At 38.8% G+C, this 24,972-nt stretch overlaps 2 protein-coding genes across 15 annotated transcripts in view; one reads left to right on the top strand and one right to left on the bottom strand.

Annotated features, from left to right (window-relative positions):
* APAF1 (apoptotic peptidase activating factor 1) overlaps positions 1 to 2,757 on the top strand; it is a 37,895-nt gene extending 35,138 nt beyond the window's left edge. For 4 of the 5 annotated variants that reach the window (XM_033163236.1, XM_033163234.1, XM_033163235.1 and 1 more), the window contains one exon: positions 244 to 2,757. In XM_033163236.1, the coding sequence (XP_033019127.1) occupies positions 244 to 390 (147 nt within the window). In that variant the 3' untranslated portion in view covers positions 391 to 2,757. The remainder of the gene's footprint in view (positions 1 to 243) is intronic. The other variant, XM_033163232.1, reaches the window with a different exon arrangement.
* A 4,556-nt stretch (positions 2,758 to 7,313) lies between these two features.
* The window catches only part of ANKS1B (ankyrin repeat and sterile alpha motif domain containing 1B), a 336,209-nt gene continuing 318,550 nt past the window's right edge, over positions 7,314 to 24,972 (bottom strand). For 7 of the 10 annotated variants that reach the window (XM_033163008.1, XM_033163011.1, XM_033163012.1 and 4 more), the window contains 6 exons: positions 21,242 to 21,370; positions 18,492 to 18,563; positions 14,816 to 14,902; positions 12,043 to 12,180; positions 11,021 to 11,188; positions 7,314 to 9,217 (listed from right to left, as the gene is read on the bottom strand). In XM_033163008.1, coding sequence (XP_033018899.1) covers positions 9,107 to 9,217; positions 11,021 to 11,188; positions 12,043 to 12,180; positions 14,816 to 14,902; positions 18,492 to 18,563; positions 21,242 to 21,370 — 705 coding nt within the window. In that variant the 3' untranslated portion in view covers positions 7,314 to 9,106. The remainder of the gene's footprint in view (positions 9,218 to 11,020; positions 11,189 to 12,042; positions 12,181 to 14,815; positions 14,903 to 18,491; positions 18,564 to 21,241; positions 21,371 to 24,972) is intronic. The other 3 variants (XM_033163010.1, XM_033163018.1, XM_033163017.1) reach the window with 1 other exon arrangement.

Raw genomic sequence — 24,972 nt, 5'->3', positions numbered from 1 at the left:
AGGAGCTGGGACCGAGCAACGGGAGCTCACCCCATTGTGGGGATTCGAACCGCTGACCTTCTGATCGGCAAGCCCTAACCTCAGTGGTTTAGACCACAGCACCACCCGCGTCGAGAAATTAATAGTGTGCACTTAATGTGTAGATCTAGGGTAGGACTCCCAAATTATTGGTATCATATCTGTAGCATTCTACATTTAGATTTATTGCTTGCTAATTGAGAACTTGTTTTCTCTTCCTCCTAGTGGTGGAATGTAGCTACTGGGCAACTCCTACAAACATTCTATACAAATGGAACAAACCTTAAATCATTACACGTGTCTCCAGATTTCAAAGTATGTGTGACTGTTGATAATCTTGGCATTCTTTACGTGCTACAGATTATGAAATAAATCTGTTTAAAACTGATTGTAACTGCAATGTTTTGAGCCGGAAGCATATTCCCAAAAAACTTTCTTTAAACTGTGAAGTCATTTTTACTCTGGCATAAATTACCTGTATGGTAAATTTGTAAACGTTCCTAAATCAGCATACATTTTATATGTTGTGTTTTGATCAGCAGTTTGATATGCATTTTATATGTGGCTTTCCCCATGGTTAGTTACATCCAGATTAAACTTTAGTCAAACTTTAGTCTCCCTGAAATCAATGGGAGTAATTATTGAGGACTAAAGTTGCCCTGATCCAATATGTATACTCAGTGGTATACTGATGATAATTGGAAGGTGAATTACCAGCCCTATGATAACTGAAATATTTTCATTGATCTAGTGGCAAATGTATCTAAGCCATAAGTACATTTTCATAAAATACCATAAACCTCTGTTTTACTAATGCAATTTTGTCTTGAGACAAAAGTAGGTGTGTGGGTGTTCTAAAAAAACCAACACTTTAATATTTAAAAAGAGTTTTAAGAGCCATGATACACAATGTGACTAAAAACTCCAGTAGGAGAAAATTAATCTCCAAATGGTACTATTATGTTTTTAGGAGTAGCAGATTCATGCTTCTCAAACATAACCTTGGTTTGCACGTAACACTAGGCCAAACCATGGCCAATTGAATTTACAAGTATTTGAGTATTCGCAGGAAAAATTCTGACCCTGCTTCTGCCATGGTCCACAGAGGTAAGCCAAACCTTGGTTTGACTTGGCATTACATCAGAACCTGAGTATAGTTGTCTGGATGAGACAACCCATGAACACTGACTCAGGCATAACACTAAGTCAAACAGTGGCTTAATTCTGCGTAGTGCTGCAACAAAGCAGCTGTAATTTGTTCTGTATCACATACTTTCACATTTGAGCTATTGTTTGTGCAAACTGGGACAGTGTGGTAAAGGTGCAGAACTCTCTCTCCATATGTCCTAAGAATAAAGCAGGTGCAATTTTCTAAAGGTACATTTTCCCTGAAGTTATTGGAAACTGGCTTATCTGTTTGTTTTTGGATAAAACAAAAATGTCAGTGTCTGATCTACTAAAGTAGATAGTATTATTTCAAATGAAGTTTTCTGATTGCAAAATCATAATGTAGCTTTATTTTTTATTTTAAGATAGCATACCTCAGATTTTTCTCAACTGCGTTTCTTCACTCTTGTGTCAGCAGATATTTAATTGAAAAGGACAACATAAAATAATTCATATTGAATATAATTTTTAACCAAAATATTTAACCAAACCCTTTGGGTCAAATTCTCATCATAGTTGGGACTCCTCCCATCATCATCTTAATGGAATGGGAGCCAGTCCAGTGATGTCAGGAGTCCAGACCAAAAGGGAGGAGTCTGCAATGTGGCTCTTTCCTATGTTGGTGTCACCAACTGTGAGTACACACCACAAATCTAGGATTTTCACCATTAATGTCAAAGGAGTTTATGAGCAGGTTAGGAATAGAAATTATTTCCAATGCATAAGCAATCTCTAATAATTATAGCAACCAATTAGTAACACTTGTTTCAAAGTTTTTGCCATCCGAAGGTCCATTTCAGTACTTCTTGTGTTTGTGTTTCAGGTTAAATTTAATCATTGCCTTTCTGCAGTTGCCAAACTGGTTGTTGTTTTTTTAAATGTTGTGTTTTAATTAACAGTTCCCTCATGTTGTATCTGGAAATGTGATCCTTTGGGCTACTTTCAATGAACTGTGACCCTATTCTCACCTGTGCATCCCTTGCTAGGAAGCCTTCCCATAAAAAAAAGAACACAATTCAAAGGGATGTAAAGGAAACCCTTACTCTTTGACACTTGTGTTCCACTGAATGGCTGTGCAGGAGCTGGAGTGAGAATTATTTGTGTTCTGGGAGCTCATTAAGATTCAATGAAGAAAGTTGAAGAAACAAGGATTTAGTTGGGTTTTTTTAAGGTTTAATTTAGATTTTAGTAACTTGTGGACAATATTCAAGGTAACATTCATCAAATGAGATTGTCTAAATTTTCCGCTGGCGTTATCTATTGCAACTTAAGATAAAGCTGGATAATTAAAATGAGGCTCATTGGTCTATTACATTAGGAGAAAGGAATTGTTTCCGGTTTATCTGGCATTACAAGAGATAATAGGAGTACTAATAGCAGCTCAACTTTTGCTTTTAGCTATACTGTACTGTGTTGCTGTTAATTGGAATATATCTGTGCATCAAGGGAAATTGCTGAATTTGCTGACTGCTGGTTTTTTAATGTTTCTAAAACTTTGCTTTAGCAAAGTTGCTGGGTTTTAATTAAACAAGATTGAGCATTTGAAAGCAATAAATATTTTAATATATTGCAGGATGTGGTGTATTTTTTCTGTCTTAGTCCATACATTTTCTTCCTTTTCTCCAGAGTTCAAAGTCTTCTCAATTTGAGAATTTTCTTTTCTCATTTAGAATACAAGGGTGCATAGAAGTAAGTAAACTTAGCAAGAATTACTTCGAAGTAAATAGGCATAGATTGTTTTGGAAGAATAGAACAAGCATCTAGATCTTGTCTTTTGTGGAAAGATTATGTTTCCTCTGTGCCAAAGCTCAGTAGCTTTGCAAGTGGAGTCAGCTGTAGGAACATTTTAGAAACACTGTAAATCAGCATAAAATGGTCACTTCATTTTTATGTTGTTATCCCCTCTATCCATTCCTGGTTTTTGTATTCATAGTGTGCCCTTACATACAGACTGGTAAACTTTTACTTGTGCTTGCAGTTCATACCAGTATCCAATCTGGTTTGCAGTCCTGGTATACTGTGCAAGTTCAAACCAGAGTTTGCTGGTTTGGATGCAAAGGTGATCTGGGATAATACAAACCAAAGAAAGGCGGAATTGCAGGTGAAGGAGTGTTTTCCACGATTTATCTGTATAGGACAAAACTATGACTCACAGTTGGCTCAGTTCAAAGTGTCTTTGTGTCTCACTGTATTAAAAATGGTAAGTTATGTCCTTGTGAGCATAAGGGAAGTTGTCTGGTGGAGAAATTTGTTGCTTTGAAAGCTTGATCTTCTAATTATGTCTGAATTCCCTTTCTCTGTTGCTTAGTGACAAGCTCAGCCTCCGGTGTGGGCAAAGTAGTGAAATAGTGTTATGGCATCTAGTGGCTGCTTTCTGATATTATCATGGGACAGCACAAACCCCTCTGCTGTGCTACTGTGAATGACTTTCTTGGGCTGGGCGGGGGCATTGTTTAACAGTTTCTTCCTCACAGCCTCTTTAGTATTTGTGTCTCCTTAATTAAAAGGCCACCATGGCAAGGCAGTCCTGGTAAGTAACTATAGTTTCATCTCTTTTCTCATAAAATCAGGTTGGGCTATGGCAGATAAATAAAGTCCACATAGTTAAACTATGGAACTCACTCCCACAGGAAGCAGTGATGGCCACTAGTTGAGATGACTTTGAAGGAGGATTAGACAAATCTATGGAGGAGAAGGCTTTCAGTGGCTTTTTTCCCCAAATGGCATATCCAACTCTAGTAAAGAGTATACAGTGTGGAAATTGTATACATAGAGCCAGGGCAGTAAAAAATACTTTGGCAATGCAACCTGCCATGGAATCAATGTGTTTTGACTATACGTGATTTTGACTTTATCCCTGGAACAGAAACCCCTGTGTAAGTTTCAATTAAAAAGTAAAAAAAGAGAGAGGGAGAGAGAGAGAGAGAGAGACTGGATGTAATAGCTACAACTATCAGATGACACACCTAGGATTTCAGGATTAAAAAAGAATGGCTGCTCCTCATTCTGAGGAGTTTAGCTTGTAACCCAGAATTGTACTCAACCTTAAATGAAAAACACAGTTCCCAGGTAGGCTGAGAGCAGAAGAGAAATATAGCAGTTCTTAATTTAGAAAACTCAAGAGATTATTTTTAGATGGTGTTCCCAGCTTTGCTAAATGAAAAACTACCATGCGTGTTCAGGTAAGTATCAATTATTTTTAATTTCCATTATAGTAGAGCCCTTGAGATCTTGAAAAGCATTGTGATTTGGATGTGCTGTACACAGACATAACACTTCTTAGGGTTTTGTGTTTGTTAGGACATCAAATATCTTAAATTTAAAACTCTTCAATATGAGCTGGAGTGTTTTATCTTTCATTTCAGAAGCTAAGCAAAACTGTTTCTGTAGCATTGCACATTTTAGGCATGTCATGTTTGCAAACTGGCCACTAGAAGCAATGCTATTTTCAAACTTTTAACATAACAATGTAAATATTACTGAGTATCGCAGCATCTTAAGTTGCTGTTGGGAAGTGCCTGCTGTCAAACTGATTGGATTGTGGAATTTAAAAAGAATGTGATTGTTGATGGGGGAATTAGCTTCTTCACAACCTGATGTGGAGGCTGTCATTTGTCTTGGGAATTTATTGTTTGGCAAGTAATGATATACAATAGCTATGCCTTCCATGAGCTTAACTGGTTTTTTGTGTGCTTTTCTTTTTCTATGAGAACTGCCTCAAAGAGGGTTTCTCAAACTGTGAGCCAGGGATAGCCAATGGGCCTCAAAATTGCAGCCACCCCAGTGCCTCCTTACTCGCTCACCATGCTCCCAACTGCCCCAGCATCAGCTCCCTGCAAGCTGAGTGCATAGGCATGTGTGAGAATGTGAGTTAAGCAAGTGAGGTTATAGCATGCATGGCTGGAGGAGAGAAAACTGACAGCAGGCAGATGGGCAAGCCAACTGGGGGGAAGGAGAGGGGCAAAAGGGGGGGTGGGGAGCAGAGGGAAGAGAAAAAGAAGCAGCAGCCAGAGTTGCTGTGATGCCTCCGCATCTCCCCAGCACCACACATGCTCAGACTCTTACCCCTCACTTCAGTCCTCCTTCCAAGTCAGGAAGTCTCTCCTGCCCGAAATCCAAGATGGTAGCTGGTGTCTCCACCTCAGAACTATCTAGTTTTGGGCAGTGGTACAGCAAACTGGTCAGCAGTTGTGTGTGCATTTGGCCATGCAGGGCTAAAGAAACAAAGGTGGAAGTATGTGAATGTGACTGAGAATTGGAGACTTTGGGGGTAGGGGAAGGAAATAAATTCTCTCTTCTCTGAGGGGAAAGCACCAAAGGGTGCACTGGAGGAATTTTGATTTTTTTTGGGCCGAAATTTGTTTTAATCGAGGAAAGGAAGCCATTATAAGAGGATGAAGTGAATGTAACAGCAGCCAGGGGGATGGATGAGAGAATTTATGATATGCTTTTCAGTTTATTTTAGAAATGAAAGGAAATGAGTAAAAAGTACTCTGAGATGTATGCGGCACTGTAGCAGGGAGAGAAATATAAAGGGGATTTTCTTTGTAGAAAGTATCAGTAACTGCCAGCTGATTATGTTCACTTGGCCTCCATCTGCCATCACTTTGTGACAGATTCTACCTCTGCACTGCCATTTTGTATCCAGTGAATCGCCAATAATTTTTAGCCCTTTCAAGTGAATGCTTGCTGTGGGGTTTGAAGCCCCAAGATCTAACTCAAAGCTCAATATATAATGCCTTTCCTCTGCCAGAATGTGGGGTGAGTTCATTGCATACTTTCTAAATTGAAATTAAATTTTTTTTAAAAAAATAAACCATTGACTGGTACTCTTGAGAACAAAAGCACTTTTGTGGGCATAAGCCATATTATGGGTGGATTAGATGCATCTGTTTCAGGTCCTCTTGTGCCAGCTTCACCAATTATTCCTCTTTTTAAAAAAGCATTTCTTTTATTTGTTCCCAAAAGATACCAGAATGAAGAAATGAACAAATCCAAATTTCAAATTTGTACCCATTTCTTGTACAATTTCTTGTGTGTTAATATGTGCAAATAAGCTTTATGGTTTCAAGGAAGAAGCAGCTAAGTATTATATTTTGTGATATTTTCAGCTCTGGTGCCTCATTTGTATCACTAGACTCAGAAAATGCTTTTTGCCTTCCTTCATCACTTTTGCTTTTGTTTCCCTAAGTCAACTATAGCAGCAAGGGCAGAGAGAGAAATTTTTTGGCAGCTACCATTTGGATCGCAAGCTTGTTCTCTTGGAAACTTGATTCTTGTCCCCCCACCATTGCTACCGTTTCTTTTAGATGACTCTGCTGCCACGTACCTGAAGACCATTTTAAGGTAGTGTTTGGTTTTCTTACTTTCAATATTTTCAGAGTAAACTTTGAAGGAGGGGTTTGAAAGGGCTGTTTGAAGGATGAGACCCCAAGTATCAAGTAATGAGAGATGGAAGGAGATATGGCAGAGTATTAGATATACTTTAGATAGCTTAGGGTGGATGAACTAGAGGAAATGTCATGGGCAGAGCTATATTAGGAGGTGAGGGAAGAGAAAGAAGGTGGGGAAAGTGTACTGAGAACTTCAAAGGCAAGAACAAGAAATTTATGTTGCTGCCAGTGTGGGGACTGAAGGTGTTGCATATTCTAAGTGTCATGAGAGCAACTTATTTTGGTGGCTGAGTTCTATATAGAGGTATTAGCCAAAGACATAACAAAAAGGTCAGAGAGGAAAAACTAGCATGAGAGCTAAACATACCCCAGAAGAAGAGTAATAATTTCATATTATATTGAGGATGTCAGGAATGCTGACATGCAGCAAGGTCAAGATGTTGCTGGGGAGGCTGAAGGTGCTATTAGAGATAAGTTGACAATTAGGTTAGATTAGAAGTCTGTGTTCTATAGCACAGAGACACCACACATCCACAAAGTTCTAGCATTGGCCTGAAGCATGGAGGAATTCCCTTGTTGCCAACACTAGTCTCATGTGAGATATTGAAAGCTGTTGAGTAAGTGAAGTGGTTCATAGGATCATACCATTTTCTCTTTGACACTAAGACTGATCCATCACTTAACAACAGCTTAATGTTCAATATTATCCATACTAAATTTACCAGAAACTAATACTGACTGTACAACTTCAATTTATTTTGTGTGCTTTTATAGGATATAAATAATGACAAAAATTACAAAATTTATAACTGGAAGCCCAAGCATATTTACATAGAAGTATTTGTTGCAGTGAGGCTATTATTTACTTTTCTCCTATACAATATTCCTTTTGGTACTATATTTTTCAGTGTTTACTGTCAGCCTACTACATACATATCAACAATGAATAGGCATAATATGTACAAGGAGCTGATTGGTTCAAGTAAATTGAATACTGTATTAAAAGGGTTTTTTTGTCATTCAGCACTATGATTAGGTTCAACTAAACCATATACAATTTTGAATTTTAAATCAAGTTCAATTATCAATTTTGTTAAAAATTCAGTTGTTGAGTGTAACTGAAACCTTTCAGTTAAATATGAAAGAATAATAAAAAACATTTAAGTCAACCACACTATTCATCAATATCTCTATAATGAAGTTCAAAATGATTCACAATTTGACTGGATAGAACATACATTAAAATGTCATTTTTTCGCCTATGATTGATATTTTTACTGTTATAATTCATTCAGTTTCACTGAAATACATTATGTTATTATACAAATACTCCACAAAGACATTAAAAAATTAAAATACTTCAAAGAAAATGGTAAGCAAATTTCATTAAGTCAACTGTCAAGCCAATGCTCAACTGATTTGTGGAAAGAATTATTACTTTGGAATTGCTTACTTCATTTAGGAAAAAACCTTTTGAGTTGAACTTTTTCATTAAAACCAACTTTCTGAGACAGAAAATTTGATAAAATTCCTAGTTTTGTTTAAAACCATCTTTCAGATTTTTAAAAACCGAAACTCATGGCTATAATAACTTGAAAAACTGTGTATAGTTGCATGTGCCTGTAGTGCAATTGCTGGGCAGCTTCCGTCGTTTTACCCCATGAAGTGAAGCATCCAGCATATTGATGGCCCCACTGTTACTACTGTTAGATAGTACAGTAGCAGTTTATTTAACTTTAAAATAAATCCAGACTCTCTTCATAATTAATGACCTCCTTTATCATAAATATCATACTTGCTCTTATAATTTTCTTCTCTCCCACAAAAATACTTAATACAAGGTGCATTTTCATGCATTATTAATTCCTCTTTTTTAAGCCATTAATAAAACTCTGATTCTGTTTCACACTGACATATATAACCTCATTTCTCTAGAGGATTACATGGCATGAAGAATACATAGACCAGCAAATACATAAGTCAAGGAAGCTAATGTCTTGCCATTACTAATTTTGAAAAACATATTAAACAGTAGAATTAACTTATATAGATTCCCATGATTTCACAAACATATCTCAAATATTTTATTAACTAATCTGGGTTTGTTTCAATTTAAAAACTGCCATGTGTGAAAATAAAAACCCAACCACAACTGAACGTTGTATTACTAAGCAGCATTACCGTTAGAGACCTTTGTAAAAGTAGAACGTTAAAATACGAAATCAAAAGAAAGCACTGTGGCAAAGTCCTAAGAGAAGAGCGTGCGTGAAACAATCTCCCACTCCTCTTGTGGGCTGTAATTGAAAAGTCTTCATCCCATGTCATTCTTCTATCAGTGCTGCAGGAAGAACAATCACCAGAAATGACCAGCAGCCTTTTGTTTTTGTTTGTATGTTTTTGCTAGTTTCAAGGCCACTCATATAGTGCAGTCTTCCCCTCTACTAGACTGAAGAGTTGCCGTCAAGGAAAGGCTGTGCTATGACTGCTTTGAGTGCAAGGCACAACAAGAAACAGAGGACAGTTCACTATCAGAAAATTGTGGTTTCATACTTGGTATTAATTCCTCTTTTAGCTTCTTGTCCTGGTTCTACAATCCATGGTAGGTTGGCAAGAGTCTTTTGTTCAGTGGGATCTATCTGCTTTGAAACAAATACAAAAGAAACACAACGATGCTTTATCTACTCTAATTGCTGAGCATTAAAACAGTGCTCAAACTGGGTCACACAGTAGCACATCATTATCCACACGGCATGCACCATGGATTGCTTTCCTGAGGCTACAGTCTATATTCTATTTTATCATGATAATCCAAGAGGATATTGATTCATTAGTTTCACTGCCCTCACAGAACTAGTACAGTGCAACAAGAGATGTATCTACATAAAATCTGAAGTTACAGGTATATACCAGTAACTATAATTTTATCAACTGTATGTATGCTGTGTTGTGTTCTCAGTAACACAAGGAACTCATGCTCAACAACATGCCTTAAAGATCAGGTTGCCGAAATTGCTTTTCTCTCTCTCTCTCTTGCTAATAATGCTGCTCCAAGTGTGTGTGCATAGCTTGTCAAACAATCAGCAAACATACCAATTGGCTGTTTAGCTAGGTAGGACTAAACCCAGCCGATCTACATTGTCACTGATTTTCCTAACCGCTAACCATGCACATCCTGGACAATTTGGAGGAGAAACTGAGTACACAGCGCTCATTTGTTTATGTAATTCTTCATTTGGCTAAAGGTGCACATAGAAATTGTATACTAACCTACCTAAGTTGTTTAACAGTCTTAAGAATTGATGGATTTATTAGCATATGATAACGCCAATGAGCAAGTGCTTTTGCCTTTTCTGTCCAATAAATACTTACATTTTCTTTAAGAAACTGTCTGTCTCTGGACCTGACTATGTTCTGGTCAGTTGAAGGTGAGAACTGCTGGTAAGAGCTTCTAGAAAAGTATTGCCTTTATAATGTAAATATATATACTAAAGAACATCACAAGAAGCTATGTTTGATCTACAGTATTAGTGTTGCTATTAAGCAGAGAATGGGCCACAAAGGAAAAACTGAACCACTGATACATAAGGTGAAATTGATGTTTAATTACAGGTGGCTTCCTTAGCATGCCTATGAATCCCTCCAGTACTGTTTTACATGTGCCCAAGAGCTAGTAACTATACTGAATTTCTACAGCTGCCTAAGAAAGATGAGTGAATGGAATACAGCTCATGCCACTAGCATGCTGATTATAAAAAGAAAGTATGATTGTACCTACCTGAATTGTAGTTTTCCTTTCCCAATGAAAGGTCAACAGACTGGGTCTTGGCACTCTGCCCACAGGTCGGAGGCAGGCAGCAGCGTTTGTGGGGGTAGGGCTCCCAGGATTCAGTTTGCGAACTCACCAAGCTCAAGATCAGGACTTATAGAAGAAAAAACCCAATCCTACATCCCAGACATATATAGAATAAGGAAAAAGTAAAGTGAAGGTACTGCAGCCGGACTTAAGGGTGGACCCAGCTGACCTTTCATTGGCAATTGAAAAGTATGATTCAAGTACCATTTCCAATTTCTGCAATGAAAGGTCAGCAGTTTGGGATACATGTAGCTTTAATATGTCCCATTCTCTGGTGGGATGGAGGCTGCAGTTTTCAGGAAGAAGGACCTTCCAACTGAGGGTGGTTTCCACTGAAGTGAAGGCATCTACGCAACAGTGTCTTGTAAAGGTGCTGGGGGTGGCCCCGGTGGCAGCCCTGCATATTTCTAGTAGAGGAGTGTTAGTGGAGAATCCTGGGAGCCCTTTGTCCCCAAACATTGCTGCCTGCCTTCGCCCTGTGGGCAGAGCCAAGACCCAATCTGCTGAACCTTTCATTGCAGAAATGGGAAAAGGAGTTCAGCCTAAGCACCAGCAGGCTTCTTTCATGGGTTTTACATATTTTACTCACCACAGATTTTCGAATGCTAACACGAGGTTTTGGAATTGGTTTTGTAGGTTTATTATCGAAGCTTTCAGGAAGGGTTGAAGAATGACCTCCTTTTCGAGCTTGAAGTGCTAGTTGGTAGGCTACTTCAAATGCCTGTCCCAATGTGAGAATTATTTCATAGGCTAAATTCTGGAACAGCAACAAACAGCATGAAAACAAATTAGTTTAAACACATTTCTTTTAGAAATCTAAACTAACATCGTCATCGTCAGACAGAGCTTAATTTTCACACACTGTAGAACACTGCAGAACAGTGGTTCCCAAACTTTTTCTCCTGGACCACTTGAAAAATAGCCAAGCGTCTTAGTGGACCACTGAATGGATTTTTCTGCCTGCTTAGCAATTGTAATTCAGTGTGCTAGATCCTAAAGTATATATTTTTAATTATATAGAATTCAAATTTTACTACAATAAGAAATAAAAGAATCAATAAACATAGAATTTAAAATCATTTGTTCTGAGTGCCTTCCCCTCTTTATTGCTGCTTCCTTCATACCCATCCATTGATTCTCCACTCCTTTCATGTGAGCAAAAAATTTATATTGTACCAGGGTTGGTCCTGAACAATCGTCATCATAGATAAACCGCAACCGATAATTTTATGATCTGACTAGTAATACAGTACTTCTATTTCTGTGATCCTCAGCATACCTACTTAGAGGTAAGGTTTTTAAATTCAATGGAACTTGTCAATCCACAGAGTTGTAGATTTGGAAGGGTCCCAGAGGGTCATCTAGCCCCCCCCCTGTAATGCTGCAGGAATCCTCTTTTCCAGGCTAAACATACCCAACTCCCTCAATTGTTCCTCATAAGGCTTGGTTCACACACACATACCCCTCTGCTTACTCCCAGCAATGTGGGGCTAGGATTGCAGCCTAAAGTATTTGCATCTGTCTCAGCAAAATCACATTCTATGACACCTATTTATAAAAATATTCTTGATTTTAAAATATGACCAAGTAGAAATAAATTTATAGACCTACCACATCAAAGGCTGTGAACACATGGCAGTAATGGTGATTTGTCTTCAAGTCTTTTGTGATATAAGCAAATGTAGAGAGGTCTTCAGGGTCTTGTGCAGCACAAGAAATGTTACGAATCTCGTGTTCAGCAATAATATTCTAAATGAAAGAAAAAGGAATGGCAACTCAATGGATTTAATTAACATCATAAAGGTAAAGGGACCCCTGACCATTAGGTCCAGTCGTGTCCGACTCTGGAGTTGCGGCGCTCATCTCACTTTATTGGCCAAGGGAGCCGGTGTACAGCTTCTGGGTCATGTGGCCAGCATGACTAAGCCGCTTCTGGTGAACCAGAGCAGTGCACAGAAACGCCATTTACCTTCCAGCCAGAGTGGTACCTATTTATCTACTTGCACTTTTGAACTGCTAGGTGGGCAGGAGCAGGGACCGAGCAACGGGAGCTCACCCCATCGTGGGGATTCGAACCGCCAACCTTTGATCAGCAAGCCCTAGGCTCTGTGGTTTAACCCACAGCGCCACCTGCGTCCCAATTAACATTATATAGCCCTTCAATCATTCATCTGCAAAGTGAGAGTATGAACATCTCGAGTGGTGGGAGACCGGGGTAACGTTCCGTAGCATCCATAGCAGACTGGTTTCCCCAAGTAAGCCTCATTAATAACAGCTCAATAAATAATACACATGGGCAGCCTTTCCTTTGTCAGCAGAGGTAAAATAATGTGTGTATCGGGCAGACAGGAAGAAGACTTAGAACTGAAGACTTCATAACCTTCCCATTCTCCCAACACCCTCCCTCCCCAAAACAGAATAGGTATAAATACATTTCCTCCCAATTGTTTCTAGTGGGAGAAAAATACATATGCCAATCTTCAAAAAGAGAGAGTCCAGATACATTAACACTTGGTATAGCCAAATGATATTTATACCTTCATTGCATTCAACTCTTCCAAATGTTATTTCAGATAAAAATTGCCAGGATGAGTTTGTTTAGTTTAAGCTAAGAACTTCAGATGCAATAATGCCACCACAATCCAAAACCCTGTTTGTGAACTGGTGCTGTGGGATTTGGTCATATATGTTTCATCTTTAATCACATACTTAGGAATTAGAATAATCTTCTGAATTTGGATGATGGTTAATCTGTGCCATGCTCATGTGTCATCCTTAATCTGTTCTTCCCTGTGACAAATTTACTCTGAGAAAGTATATTTTCAGGCAACTATGAATGCTCAAGAGAGCTCATTGAAATATTAATTTAGCAATCTGTTTTAATAATGTATACTGAAAACTGGTTATTTGAATCTATGTGCTTGTGTTTTAGAAGAGAAAACTATTAAATCCTCTTATCTCAAATTGTTGGAGCATTTTTAAAACTGTTATTTCTACATAAAGGACCACAATCAAATTAATGATTATGCCTTAATGAGCAATAATTATGTAAAGATCTTTAGACTCAGTGAGGTTTAATACTCATTTAATTTTACACTACTTTGGGTAAAACCAATAATACGTCTTAATTTTACTTCCTTGTTCCTAATTTCAGAATAGATTGCTGTGATACTAAAAAGCAGGGGTTCGGTTTCCTATGAATGAGAATTTAAAAAGATTGCCATAGGCTGTTGATGGTTGATAGCACAAGATTAGTTTTCAGAACGAATTAGAACTGGAAAGAATGCTTATGTTAAAAGAAGCAGCTCTATAAAGTTCTGTGGACTTAATAGTTTTTAATGTTCATTTCAAACTCAGCTCTGGTCCACTGAAAGGTGTGCTGGAAATACATGTGAATATGACATGAATTTCCAGCCTGCAGGACAATCTTGGCCCATCAGGCCATTTCCTCCAAGCCACAACCACTTACCCATCAGCCGATGTCACTGGTAACTTTGGCCGATGGGTGGGAGAATAGGGCTTAATCCCATGTTGGCTGTGCCACCCTGTTTCCAGCAGGGAACAAGATCGTGCCACGTAGGCAGCAGAATTTATACTCTACTCATCAGACATTAAAGCCCTTTCCTTTTCCTTTAATCAGCCAGGGGGTGGCATGCAGATGGGAAATGCTGCCACCCACCTGCTTACAGAAGAAGTAGAACAGCTTCCCCACATTTGCAGGAGTTGGAAGGGTGCTTTGCCACTTTAAGGCATTCCCTGTGCTCCTGACAGAAATGTAGGGGAGATATATTACATTTAGAACACTTCCATAAGGGTACTTTCAGATGTTACAAAAACCAACCAGACTGTCCTATCTTCCTTCAGAAAAAGCATGCAGTGACTGCCCAAGCAAGACCTACTGTGTAAACTACTCAATGGGTACAAACAATCTAGTGGGAAACAATATTACATTTTACTACAATTAGTGGATCACGTTCTAAATTTGTACTTTTAGGCCACAAGCTTATACACACAACAATGGAAAACAACAGGACTTACTTTTGCATAAACGTGCTGGATTTTAATGCTAAGGGATCTTAGCTGTGCCTATATTTTATTGATTTATCAAATAAAAATTATAAAAATAACAAGGGAATAGCATGTGTGTTTTGTTTGCCTGAGTTTAAATGTCCTGTTGCTTCCAGATGGGGATGGAGAAAACAATGCTGCAAAAGGACAGGAATTTATGCTAGGAGTCATCCCACCATTATCCTGTGCAAGTAAACTGCTGTCCAGGAAGGCCAAAAGATACAACAGAACTAATGTGAACTTTGAAAACGGGGGTGGCCACACATGTGGAAGAACATTTTATTATAAAATGTATGAGTAACCAAATGATGCCTACCTTATTTGTTGCATCAATAAATTTTACCCCTTTATAAGAGACTGATAAAACAATAGTAGGAACTTTCTTCATTTGTTCTGTAGACTTCTGAAATTAAAAACAAACATGAAAGAATGTGGTGTATTGAACAATGTACATCTGATTTACTTTCCCAAGACAACAATATACTACACTCAACTGTAGGGAATGGGAAATAGAGGACATATCTCATTATATATTTTAATAGCCCATCTCTGAAAATGAGTGGAATAAGCCACCACGTGAACATATGTAGTACAAGAGACATGAATACTGGTCAAACCCACAAGAAGCTTGATTGCATTGCTTCCAAGCGTCAGGAGGATTTAATAGAGGATAAGGTATTCAGGTTCTACTAGCCATGATAGCCATGATCTACCTCCACTGTCCAGTTTCTGGGAATCACAACCGGGAAGAGTGTTGTTGCACTCAAGTTCTGCTTTTGGGCTTCCCATAGGCATCTGGTCAGCCACTGTGAGAAGAGGATGATGGACAAGTTGGGCCAGCAGGGCTCTTGTTACATTCTTAAGAGGGTAATACAAAAGTTTCTTGGATAGTATTGTAGCAGATTTTTATCTGGACAATTGAAGCTACTGCCATCTGCTCTGGTGCTTACTATGAGATGTTTGGCTTTAACAGGCCTGCAGTTCTATTTCTTTGTAATAACTTGTCTGCTTTGTAGTTTGCTGTGGTTTGTGGTCAAACAAACAAAATTATTCCCTACGCAACAATATAAACTATTTCTTAAATTTACATCCCACCCTGCCTCTCAAAGGAGCCCAGGGCAGCAAACAACTAGTGGTAATATTGCCATATTGCCAACAAGTGCAAAATAAAGTAATTTAAGTTTCCTCTAGCCGAAAGATACCCTGAGAGCTAGACAGTATACAGAAAAAACATGTCAAAGGAAAACAACGAGCTTGACGGTAGAAAAGCAAAAGCTTGGTGTGGAAAGATGAGGATTAAAGTGTTTCCTAACTGGATTCGTTACATAACTTTACTGCTGTGCAGATAGCAAAACGTGCCTTTTCATACAAGATTATGTGCAGAGAAGAGGGAGATTCTATGGCCATAGTCCCATCAGCTCACTGCAGCTGTGATGGGAGAGGAGATTTTTCATTTTGTCTCCCATTGACCGCAGTGGGAAGGAAATTACCAGACAAGGATGGTTTTCCTTTGAACCCTATTCAAATGGGTATTGAGGGAATAAGCACTTTGGATCCTGAAGGCCATACCAACATGACCTCAGTAAACCCAACTTTAGCTATATAGGAGATTTTTTGGGGCCACCTGAGGCATTTTGGCCTCCTTCTCCACCAGTGGGACAGCACTTGCACTGCTTTCTAACACCCCTCAGGATCACATCCTTATTCTTCGATATTCTACAATTTTTAATGCTAAAGTAGCCTGACTGATTATCCCACCTGAATGCACTCGTGTAGAAGTACTGAGGTTTCCTTTGACATTTTAAGGGTTTTAGAGATTCTGTCACTTCCTGAAAAACTCAAAAAAAAAATCTGTAAAAGGGCCATTATTTATTTTATCTATGTTTAATATAATCTGTATCCCTTTTTAGCAAAGATAACACAAAGTGGTTACCAACTGAAACACTGAACAAGAAAACATCCAACAAACAATAAATATCAGGAGAAGGAAAACACATTAAAATGATTAGTTAGCTTCCAATTATAAAGAAAGATTATAAAAACTTTTTATTTGTATAGTTCTACATTTAAATGGGATAAATATAGATATTAATTATGCTTAATAAGTGTTAAGATGCCAACAGTTTTCCTCTTCTTCATACAAATAATTTATTTGAGCACCAGAAAAGAACATACAGAATGTATAATGAGAAAGATTGAGGTTATGGTTTATACGTATTTAATTGGAACACCTTTCAAAAGGGTCAGCCTTTATCTCCCCAAAACTAAATATCAACCTCGTATTTACACTTTGCTGCAGATTGAAACAAATAAAAAAAATGAAATAATTTGTATTTTCAATGGTATATATTCTTAATCATTTCATAAATTTGTATTTACACATGAAAACAATGATGCCAATGAGCTGTTAAGACTTTATTCTTATCTAAATAGATTTTGTTGGACAACTGCCAGTGACACAATTGTAGGATATGCTTATAATGTCTTAAGTGAAAAATACGTTATGATTGGGCATTATCACTCCTGAAATGTGACTCCACACTGATCTCTTCTGTTCCTGCTCTCAGCAGTTGTTTTTAATACTATACTATTATGGGTTTTCCTGTCTTGATTAGCATGAACATGCTTATTGCTGTTTTGCCTGAGATACTTGAAGGATTATCAGAGAATTAACCAAAGGAATTAACCAATATTCCCTGATGGTACTAGCTTTTGGAACGTAACATCCATAAATGTCTGGGGGAAGGAGAAGGGGACTTCTAGAAGGACCCCCCCCCGCCCCCTTTTAATTTGAGCAGAGAAAGGAGTCTGAGTTTGTTAAACGAAAAGTACTTTGCGGGTTTCAGTTGTTCTCCTTGGGGAACTGAAACGGGACTAGTGGTTTTGCTCTCTGCTTTAAATGTTCTGCTTGTATTTTTGTAAATGGGTAGGCATTACAAAAAGACACCATATTCCTCCAGTACTCCCTTGGCCAATGGTGGCCAGCGACAGTAGTTTGCAACAAATAACTGCCAGTGGACCAAGCATAGCAATTGATGCAGGATTGGAATTCCCATATTTACCTTTTAGGTGCCAGGAGGAAGCAGCGGAGGTGGGAATGACACTGCCAGCCACATGCACAGGCATGGTTGTTGAGTCCCTGCAAATGTTAGCAGCCTGGGTCTGTGCTGGAAAAACCATCCACCCAGTAAGCACCACTCAGCAACTTCCATCTAAATCACTGCCTCCCAGCAGTAAAGGTGGAAATTCTCTCTCCCGGCCCCCTCATCATATTCCAAGGGTTTTAAAATGGCTTACATTTTCCACAAGGGAGTTTCCAAGTTCCACCAAAAAGGGGCTTGAGTATCCAGTCCTATGGGAGTTTAATAGTCAAGTTCTCTGTTAAGGAAATGCTTGGCCTGCTAAATCTTATTATAGTCTCTACAGAAATAAAAAGGTGCAAGGGGACTTATCAAGAGGTAGGAAACGTACAACATGCATGCATATGTAGGTTTTAGTGATAATATGAAAAGCTATGTAACATGTTGTTGTTGTTCAGTCGTTCAGTCGTGTCCGACTCTTCGTGACCCCATGGACCAGAGCACAACAGGCACCCCTATCCTCCACTGCCTCCCGCAGTTTGGCCAAACTCATACCAGTTGCTTCGAGAACCCTGTCCAACCATCTCATCCTCTGTCATCCCCTTCTCCTTGTGCCCTCCATCTTTCCCAACACCAGGGTCTTTTCTAGGGAGTCTTCTCTTCTCTTCTCATGAGGTGGCCAAAGTAGTGGAGCCTCAACTTCAGGATCTGTCCTTCCAGTGAGCACTATACTTTAGTTAGTTTAGAACTATACTTTAGTTATTTGTATGTAACATACAAATAACTAAATTATAGGCCTAAAGAACATTGCAAAGAAACCCAGAGTTATTTCATTTAATGTACAACATAAATGTAATACAAGTAATAGTCCGGCCTATTACAGCCATTTTGAAAAAGTTAAGTTTCACTCACCCTCATTTTTGCACAGGCATCCTGCGTTGATTCTGTGCCTCTTAGCTCTTTTACCAGCATAGAACCTAAATACTTAGGGAAGAAACAAGGCACTGTTTTCTGAAGTTATGAAACAGAGTAAGCAAAATTTCAAAGAAAGCTTATTCGCTGACCTAAAATATTCTAGGGAAAGTAGATAATGTGAGACACAGCCTTCTCTGTAGTGGTGCCTTGCTTCTTGAATCCCCTCTTCTCAGAAGTACACTTGGGGCTGACACTTTGGCACCAAGTAAAGCCCTACCTGTTTGTGCCAGGCATTTTCAGTGTTTGAATGTATTGATTGGTGGTTTTAGCTGCTCTTGTTGTTTAAAAGGGTTTTAAGATTTGTGATTGTTTTTTTATGTGCTTTTAATAATTTTGCTCTCCAGCCTGGAACCTATTGAGCTAAAAGCCAGGGTAATCCTCTTCATTAAATCAGATCTATCATTTTCCCTTTCACAATGTTAGATTTTATATAGTAAATTTACAAAGTGTTATTTCATGCTCTTTGTCTAAGTTAATTTATTAGCAGTACTAGCAGGTATTGTTGCTGCTGCTGATATTATTAATTACCCACCCTTCACCCTAAGATCCCAAGTTGAGTTACAACAATTTTAAATACAACATTAAAAACAGTTTAAAACAACTTAGTTGTCAAAGGCCAGGATAAAGAAGTGCGCGTTCATCATTCAACTGTATAGTGAACTTGCCAGACACACACCTGTGGGGAGGAACCTCCACAACCTAGGGGCTGCTACAGGAATGCCCTGTCTGGCAACATGACCTCCTGAGTCAGGAGTGGATGAAGGGAGGTGTGGAGTGTGTGGGGTGACACAATGGGGGGGGGCACTCGCCATGGGAGCCTGCAGTGAAACCAAGCCACAGGTCTCTCCTAGGAGAGATGCGGTGGCTTGGGCGCATGCAGGCTCCACGCTGCCCAAACTATCCGCCCGCTGCCTCTCCCCCCCCCCAGCTGTAGGGCAGCTGAGTGGGAGGAGGCAGGCAGACTCCAGAGGCCCCGCAGTCCACCCTGCCCCTATGGGCAGCTTACCCTGCCCCTATGTGCGGATTGCCTTGCCCCTGGGCACGCCACCCTAGGCGCCCAAGTGGCTTCCTCCGCCACTGCACTGAGCTTCTGCATTTTTCACCTTTAAAATAGAGGAACACCCACAGGTGTCATATTCATGGGGGAGAAGTCATCAAAAACAAAACCAAGGATTTACTCTTAAAATCTATGTATATACCAGCTGTCCATATACAAAAAGAAAATAAAAAGTCACACTACTGTGCAGTTACAGGACCATGCAGGGTGCACATGTAATGTAAAGTTACTTAGGTTACAATTCTAATTTTGGCCAAAGGGCAGCTGAGGGGCACATGTGCCAACCCAGCAGTGGAGGAGTTCTGCCTCTGGGGCACTTTTATGACCCTGAAAGAGCACCTGGCATGTTCAATGGGTGTAGGTGTAGATGCAGTGCCAGTGGCAGGGCATGAAGGGGGCATATTGGATGTAGACTGCAGGAGGCCTTGTATTCCCTCATTCCCCTGAAAAGCACAAAAAAATCTAGTCCTAGAGCAGGTGTAATTACTCTTCCTTCACTGATGTCAATGGGATAAAATGAGGATGGACACATACAGAAAAATGAGAAAGATGCCACTACTGCTACTTTCTACCCTGGCTAGAACAGGCTAGTGGTGCCAAAGAAACGGCGGATCCTTTCATGAAATTTCCACCACCACATTATTGCTCAGTGGTATACATTCATCTTGGTATATAACATTTTATTTAGTTCACTATTGTGTGTTAACAGGAAATTCTGCCCAGGATCATAAAGTCCAGTATAATTCAGAAAAAAAGCCTAAATCATCTCAGTACAGTTGAATTAAAGCTGTGAAGCTTCCCCCCCCCTTTTTTTTTAAAAAAAAATAATGTGTGTGGCACACTGCTGCTCAAGATATAAAAGGGTGGGTTTTTTTTGTTTTGTTTTTTTAAAGATTAAGTCTTACTAGAGTCTAATTTCTTTTTATTGAGTAGTAGATTTGACAGATTCTTTAAGGCTTTTGATAAAACCAAGGACTGGTAATTTTTAACAGCACCACTTTTAAAACAGCAATTGAACTGTTTGCTTCCAATGTGCTGGAATCAGCATGTGAACAAAATGAAGTACTTCACACAGCAATAATTTTATAGAAGGCAGTAGTACCAGAAGATGTGGTAATGGTCACTAGCTTAGAGAGATTTTAAAAGGAATCAGGCAAATTCATGGAGGATTAGTCAATATGGGAGCTAAATTCAATATCCATGTACAGAGGCTGTGGTGCAGTTCTGAGTACCTGATTCTGGGGACAAGCATAGGTGGAAAGCTATGGCTGTCTTCATGGTCATACTCAAAAACCTTGAGAACAATGCATCTGGGTTCTCTCCCTACCACCACCTTTTTATATATTTATGAGACTTTGGGTGTCAATGGCATAAAAATTTGGATGTTTCTTTAATAAAGAGCAGGGACTGAAACACAGATTTAAAGATAAAGCTACAATTTCCATCTGTATTCTGTTCACAATAATGTGAAAAAAATTATTTGTATCATTTTTGTTTACGTAAGAAAGACATTATAGTTGTTATAGTTGTGCTAGGTAGAGAAAAAGACTACCAAAATGTTAATGGTCACTCCTTAAACTGGACAATTTTCAACTATTCTCAAAGAAAACATTGAGTCTGGCAAACTTACAAATGCTTTATAATCGCATGACTGGAAGATTAGTTTCTCTGGATGATGCTGCCAGTATTGTACCGGTGTTGATGCTGTTGCCTCATTAGGAGGTCGTAAGGTAATTGATGGTTCACCCCAGTCTCCAGTCTGAAAATCAGATGTATTCAAAAACCAACGTAAACTGAAAGCAATTAGCATATTTCACTGTGATTGCAACCATGGCATTTTGGCTACATATTATTATTTACAGCATGTGCCATTCTGAAGAATAAAAATAACTTATGAATGCCATATAGTCAACATTTATTACTTCACTACAGCCTCCAATCTGAGTTTTCTAGCAAGGAGCAATGTCAAAAATAGGCAGACATTATTTAAATGCTGCTGCTACTTATACACTATTGTTATCCTTGTGCATAAGAAACTAACAGCTTGCCCATATATATGAGTGTTTGGAAGTAAGCCTCATGATTTCAAGCATCTATAGGATTGTAATGCAACGAGACCCATACTCAAATCCACTTTGTCCAGTAGGTTTGCACAGGATTGCAACCTGTGCCTGTGCCTACTTGCTTATGAAAAAGCCCAACTGTAATCATTGGGACTTGTTCTGCAATCCTATGAAAGCCTCCTTAGAAGCAAGTCCCACTGAATTCAATGAGGCTTCCTCCCATTTAAGTGTATATAGGACTGCAGTCTTATCTTCATGAAACATGATGAGGATCTGAATATGTCTCTTAACTCAAACTACCACCAAGGATGCTTGAATTGAATTAATTTTCTTACAGATAAAAAAGCAAATATTTAAACTGATTTAACAAAATGGTTGCATTTGGAAAGTACTTTCTAAATCTATATGTATTACAACAAATCTTACAATTTGCTTATCTCCGGCTTCTGAGTATTTTTGTCCCAGCTTAATATGCTCTTTCTACTCACTGTTTTTCAACACCGTTGAGATCAAATCAGCAACTATTTGTTAAAAGCTTACTAACAATTTTAAACAAACTTGAGAAATAAGAGGTTGGATCCAGAAAAAGGCCTGCAGAAGGAAGGAAGCAGAATCTGGTTTTCCGCTCCTCCTCCTCCTCCCTCTGGCAGTCCCACCCAGCCTCTCATGAGGATCAGGGGAGTGAATGCAGTGGATCTGTAAAAAGTAGGCAAGGTGCCTTCTGTGAGTGGGAGCTCTGCTCACAGAATATGCTCTGACAACTTTTGGGGGGTTCCTCCTTAGTCCTCTGTGCCACAATTCATCCCATTTGGCAGGATCCCTGTTACTCAGGAGACTGTTTGGGAAGGGTAGAGGGCAGAAAAACCAGCTTCTGCCAGCTCCCTTCTGTAGGCTTTTCTCTGGCTCCATCCCAAGATTAAATTAAAGCAACTGAAACACGTAATTGTTATTGAAAGCAAATGAGAAAATTCCAATGAAAGAAAATGTCATTTCATTTCATAAAGCAGGACAGAGCAAACAAAACAAGCATTATACATCCATTTCCATGGGCCACACAATCATGAAAAGACAGAGGTTGGTTTGTACAGATCTACAAGGACAAGCACAAGGTAAACTGGAAGACATCAACATTAATAGTAACCTTCCAACGTGAAAACTGAAGCAGGAGAGCAGAAGACAAAACAAGCAGAAACAACTTTGTGCCAACATTACTGCCTCATTGAAAACTAATGGTAATGTAATTGCAGATGTGGTACTTTAAAAGTGCTTCAGAGATACGTATATAAATCGGCATCTTGCAATTAACTATTAACTCCTGTGCTTTTCTGAATTTTTTTTTTTGGGGGGGGGGGAAGGAGGTGTCTGGGTAGACTTGGCAGATACACAACATTTCCTGCAAGTAGTGCTTTATCTAATCACTATTTCTTGATGCTGGAAAATGCTGAAATTGTAAATTGTCTGATGTGTAGACATTAATAATAAAATAATAGTTAATACTTAGCTTTATTTAGCACTTTAGAATGTTTAAACCACGTCACATGGATTAACATTTTGTAGTTGCCATTATCAACATTAGACATAAATAGTTGTTAAAACATGGAGACTCTACAGTGGTACCTCTGGTTACGAACTTAATTTGTTCCGGAGGGCCATTCTTAACCTGAAACTGTTCTTAATCTGAAACACTACTTTAACTAATGGGACCTCCGGCTGCCGCTGCGCCGCCAGAGCACCATTTCTGTTCTTATCCTGAAGCAAAGTTCTTAACCTGAAGCATTATTTCTGGGTTAGTGGAGTATGTAACCTGAAGCATATGTAACATGAAGCATATGTAACCCCGGGTACCATTGTATAAGGATAAATTATCTGTCTTTGAGCCCATTCAAAATTTATGCAGTGCCTCTTTGCCACATGTATAATGACAATCCGTTGGTGAAATATGGAAGGGATTTTCAAACACCCAAGGGCATACAGTGGATACGTATTCAGGAACTGATATTGGCCACAATTTTCTTGCCTATGCTCACTGCATTTTTACTGCAATTTTCTTCTTCACACTTTACAGTATTCAATATCACAAATATCAGTTATATATAGCAAACGTGTGCTGCAAAAATAAGAGCCGGCCTTTGATTTTACCATAATCAAATGCTGGGCATAATCCTGCCAAACATCTTTTAGGAATATATTTAGCTCTTATCACTAATCTATTGCACTAACAAGTATTTCACTTTGACTACATTGTGACCTTGTGGAATTATCACTAGATATGGCAATTCAGTGTAATGGACAAAAAATGTTAAAGGCTTGCAGTTTTATTGTCCATTTATTTAAGTAATCTTATTAATATCACTCAAAGAAATGTGATTACGCTCCGAGATTACACTTTATTCCATCCCAACGCTCAACTTGTCAAGTCTATTGTTAAGATGACAGAATACTTGGTATCTGCTTGTTTTAAAGCTCTGGTCAGTACGGTTTAGCAAAATAAGTATTTGATTTTGTATGAAAATTTATTCTGAGTATAAAAACTTTAGGATGTAGAACAGTAACAAATGCCAAAAACAGAGGTGGCATAGAATCTTCCTATATATACCCAACTGTCAAACAATGTCCAGGATCCAGAGCCCTTTGTGTTCTTGTTCCCAATGTAAATTCATACTTCTCCACTCTAGGATACATTGTTACAAATGAACATGGAACCCTTTAATTTCACAGTTTTACAAATTTTATACTTTTCAGAATTTACAAAAAATGTCCAGACTAGCTGTTCTCAGTCCAATAGCTAAAAAGTGGAACCTACAGCTGAAATGAGAAAATGTTCAGCAATCTGGATCAAGGTCTTACAAAAACCATAGTCCCTTTAAACTAAACAGGTAAATTTATGATCTTTGTGGCAGAGGCTGCAAGTATGGAATCTAAACAAAATTAAAATGAGACGTAAGTATAAGTAAGTACAGAAAGCTAATTGCAGTCAAACATATGTTTACCACATAAGTATTGTCTTCCAAATCTATGTTATGATCTAGCTAAATGGGAGAACTTTTATGTCCCAGTTATTTAATTGGGGGTATTTAAGTACAATGGTAGCTTGGAAGCTGAACGCCTTGGCTCCCAAACAAATTGGCTCCTGAACGATCGAAACCTGAAAATGAGTTTTCCGGTTTTGGACCGATTTTCGGAAGCCGAACGTCCAGTGCAACTACCGCAGCTTCCGACTGGCTGCAGGAGCGTCCTGCAGCCAATCAGAAGCCACACTTTGGTTTTCGAATGGTTCTGGGAGTCGAACGGACTCCCA

This window comes from Lacerta agilis, chromosome 10 (genome assembly GCF_009819535.1).
Source record: "Lacerta agilis isolate rLacAgi1 chromosome 10, rLacAgi1.pri, whole genome shotgun sequence".
NCBI classification, from domain to species: Eukaryota; Metazoa; Chordata; class Lepidosauria; order Squamata; family Lacertidae; genus Lacerta; species Lacerta agilis.
Note: the sequence above shows the minus strand (reverse complement) of the source record. Positions and strands in the feature narration are given on the sequence as shown.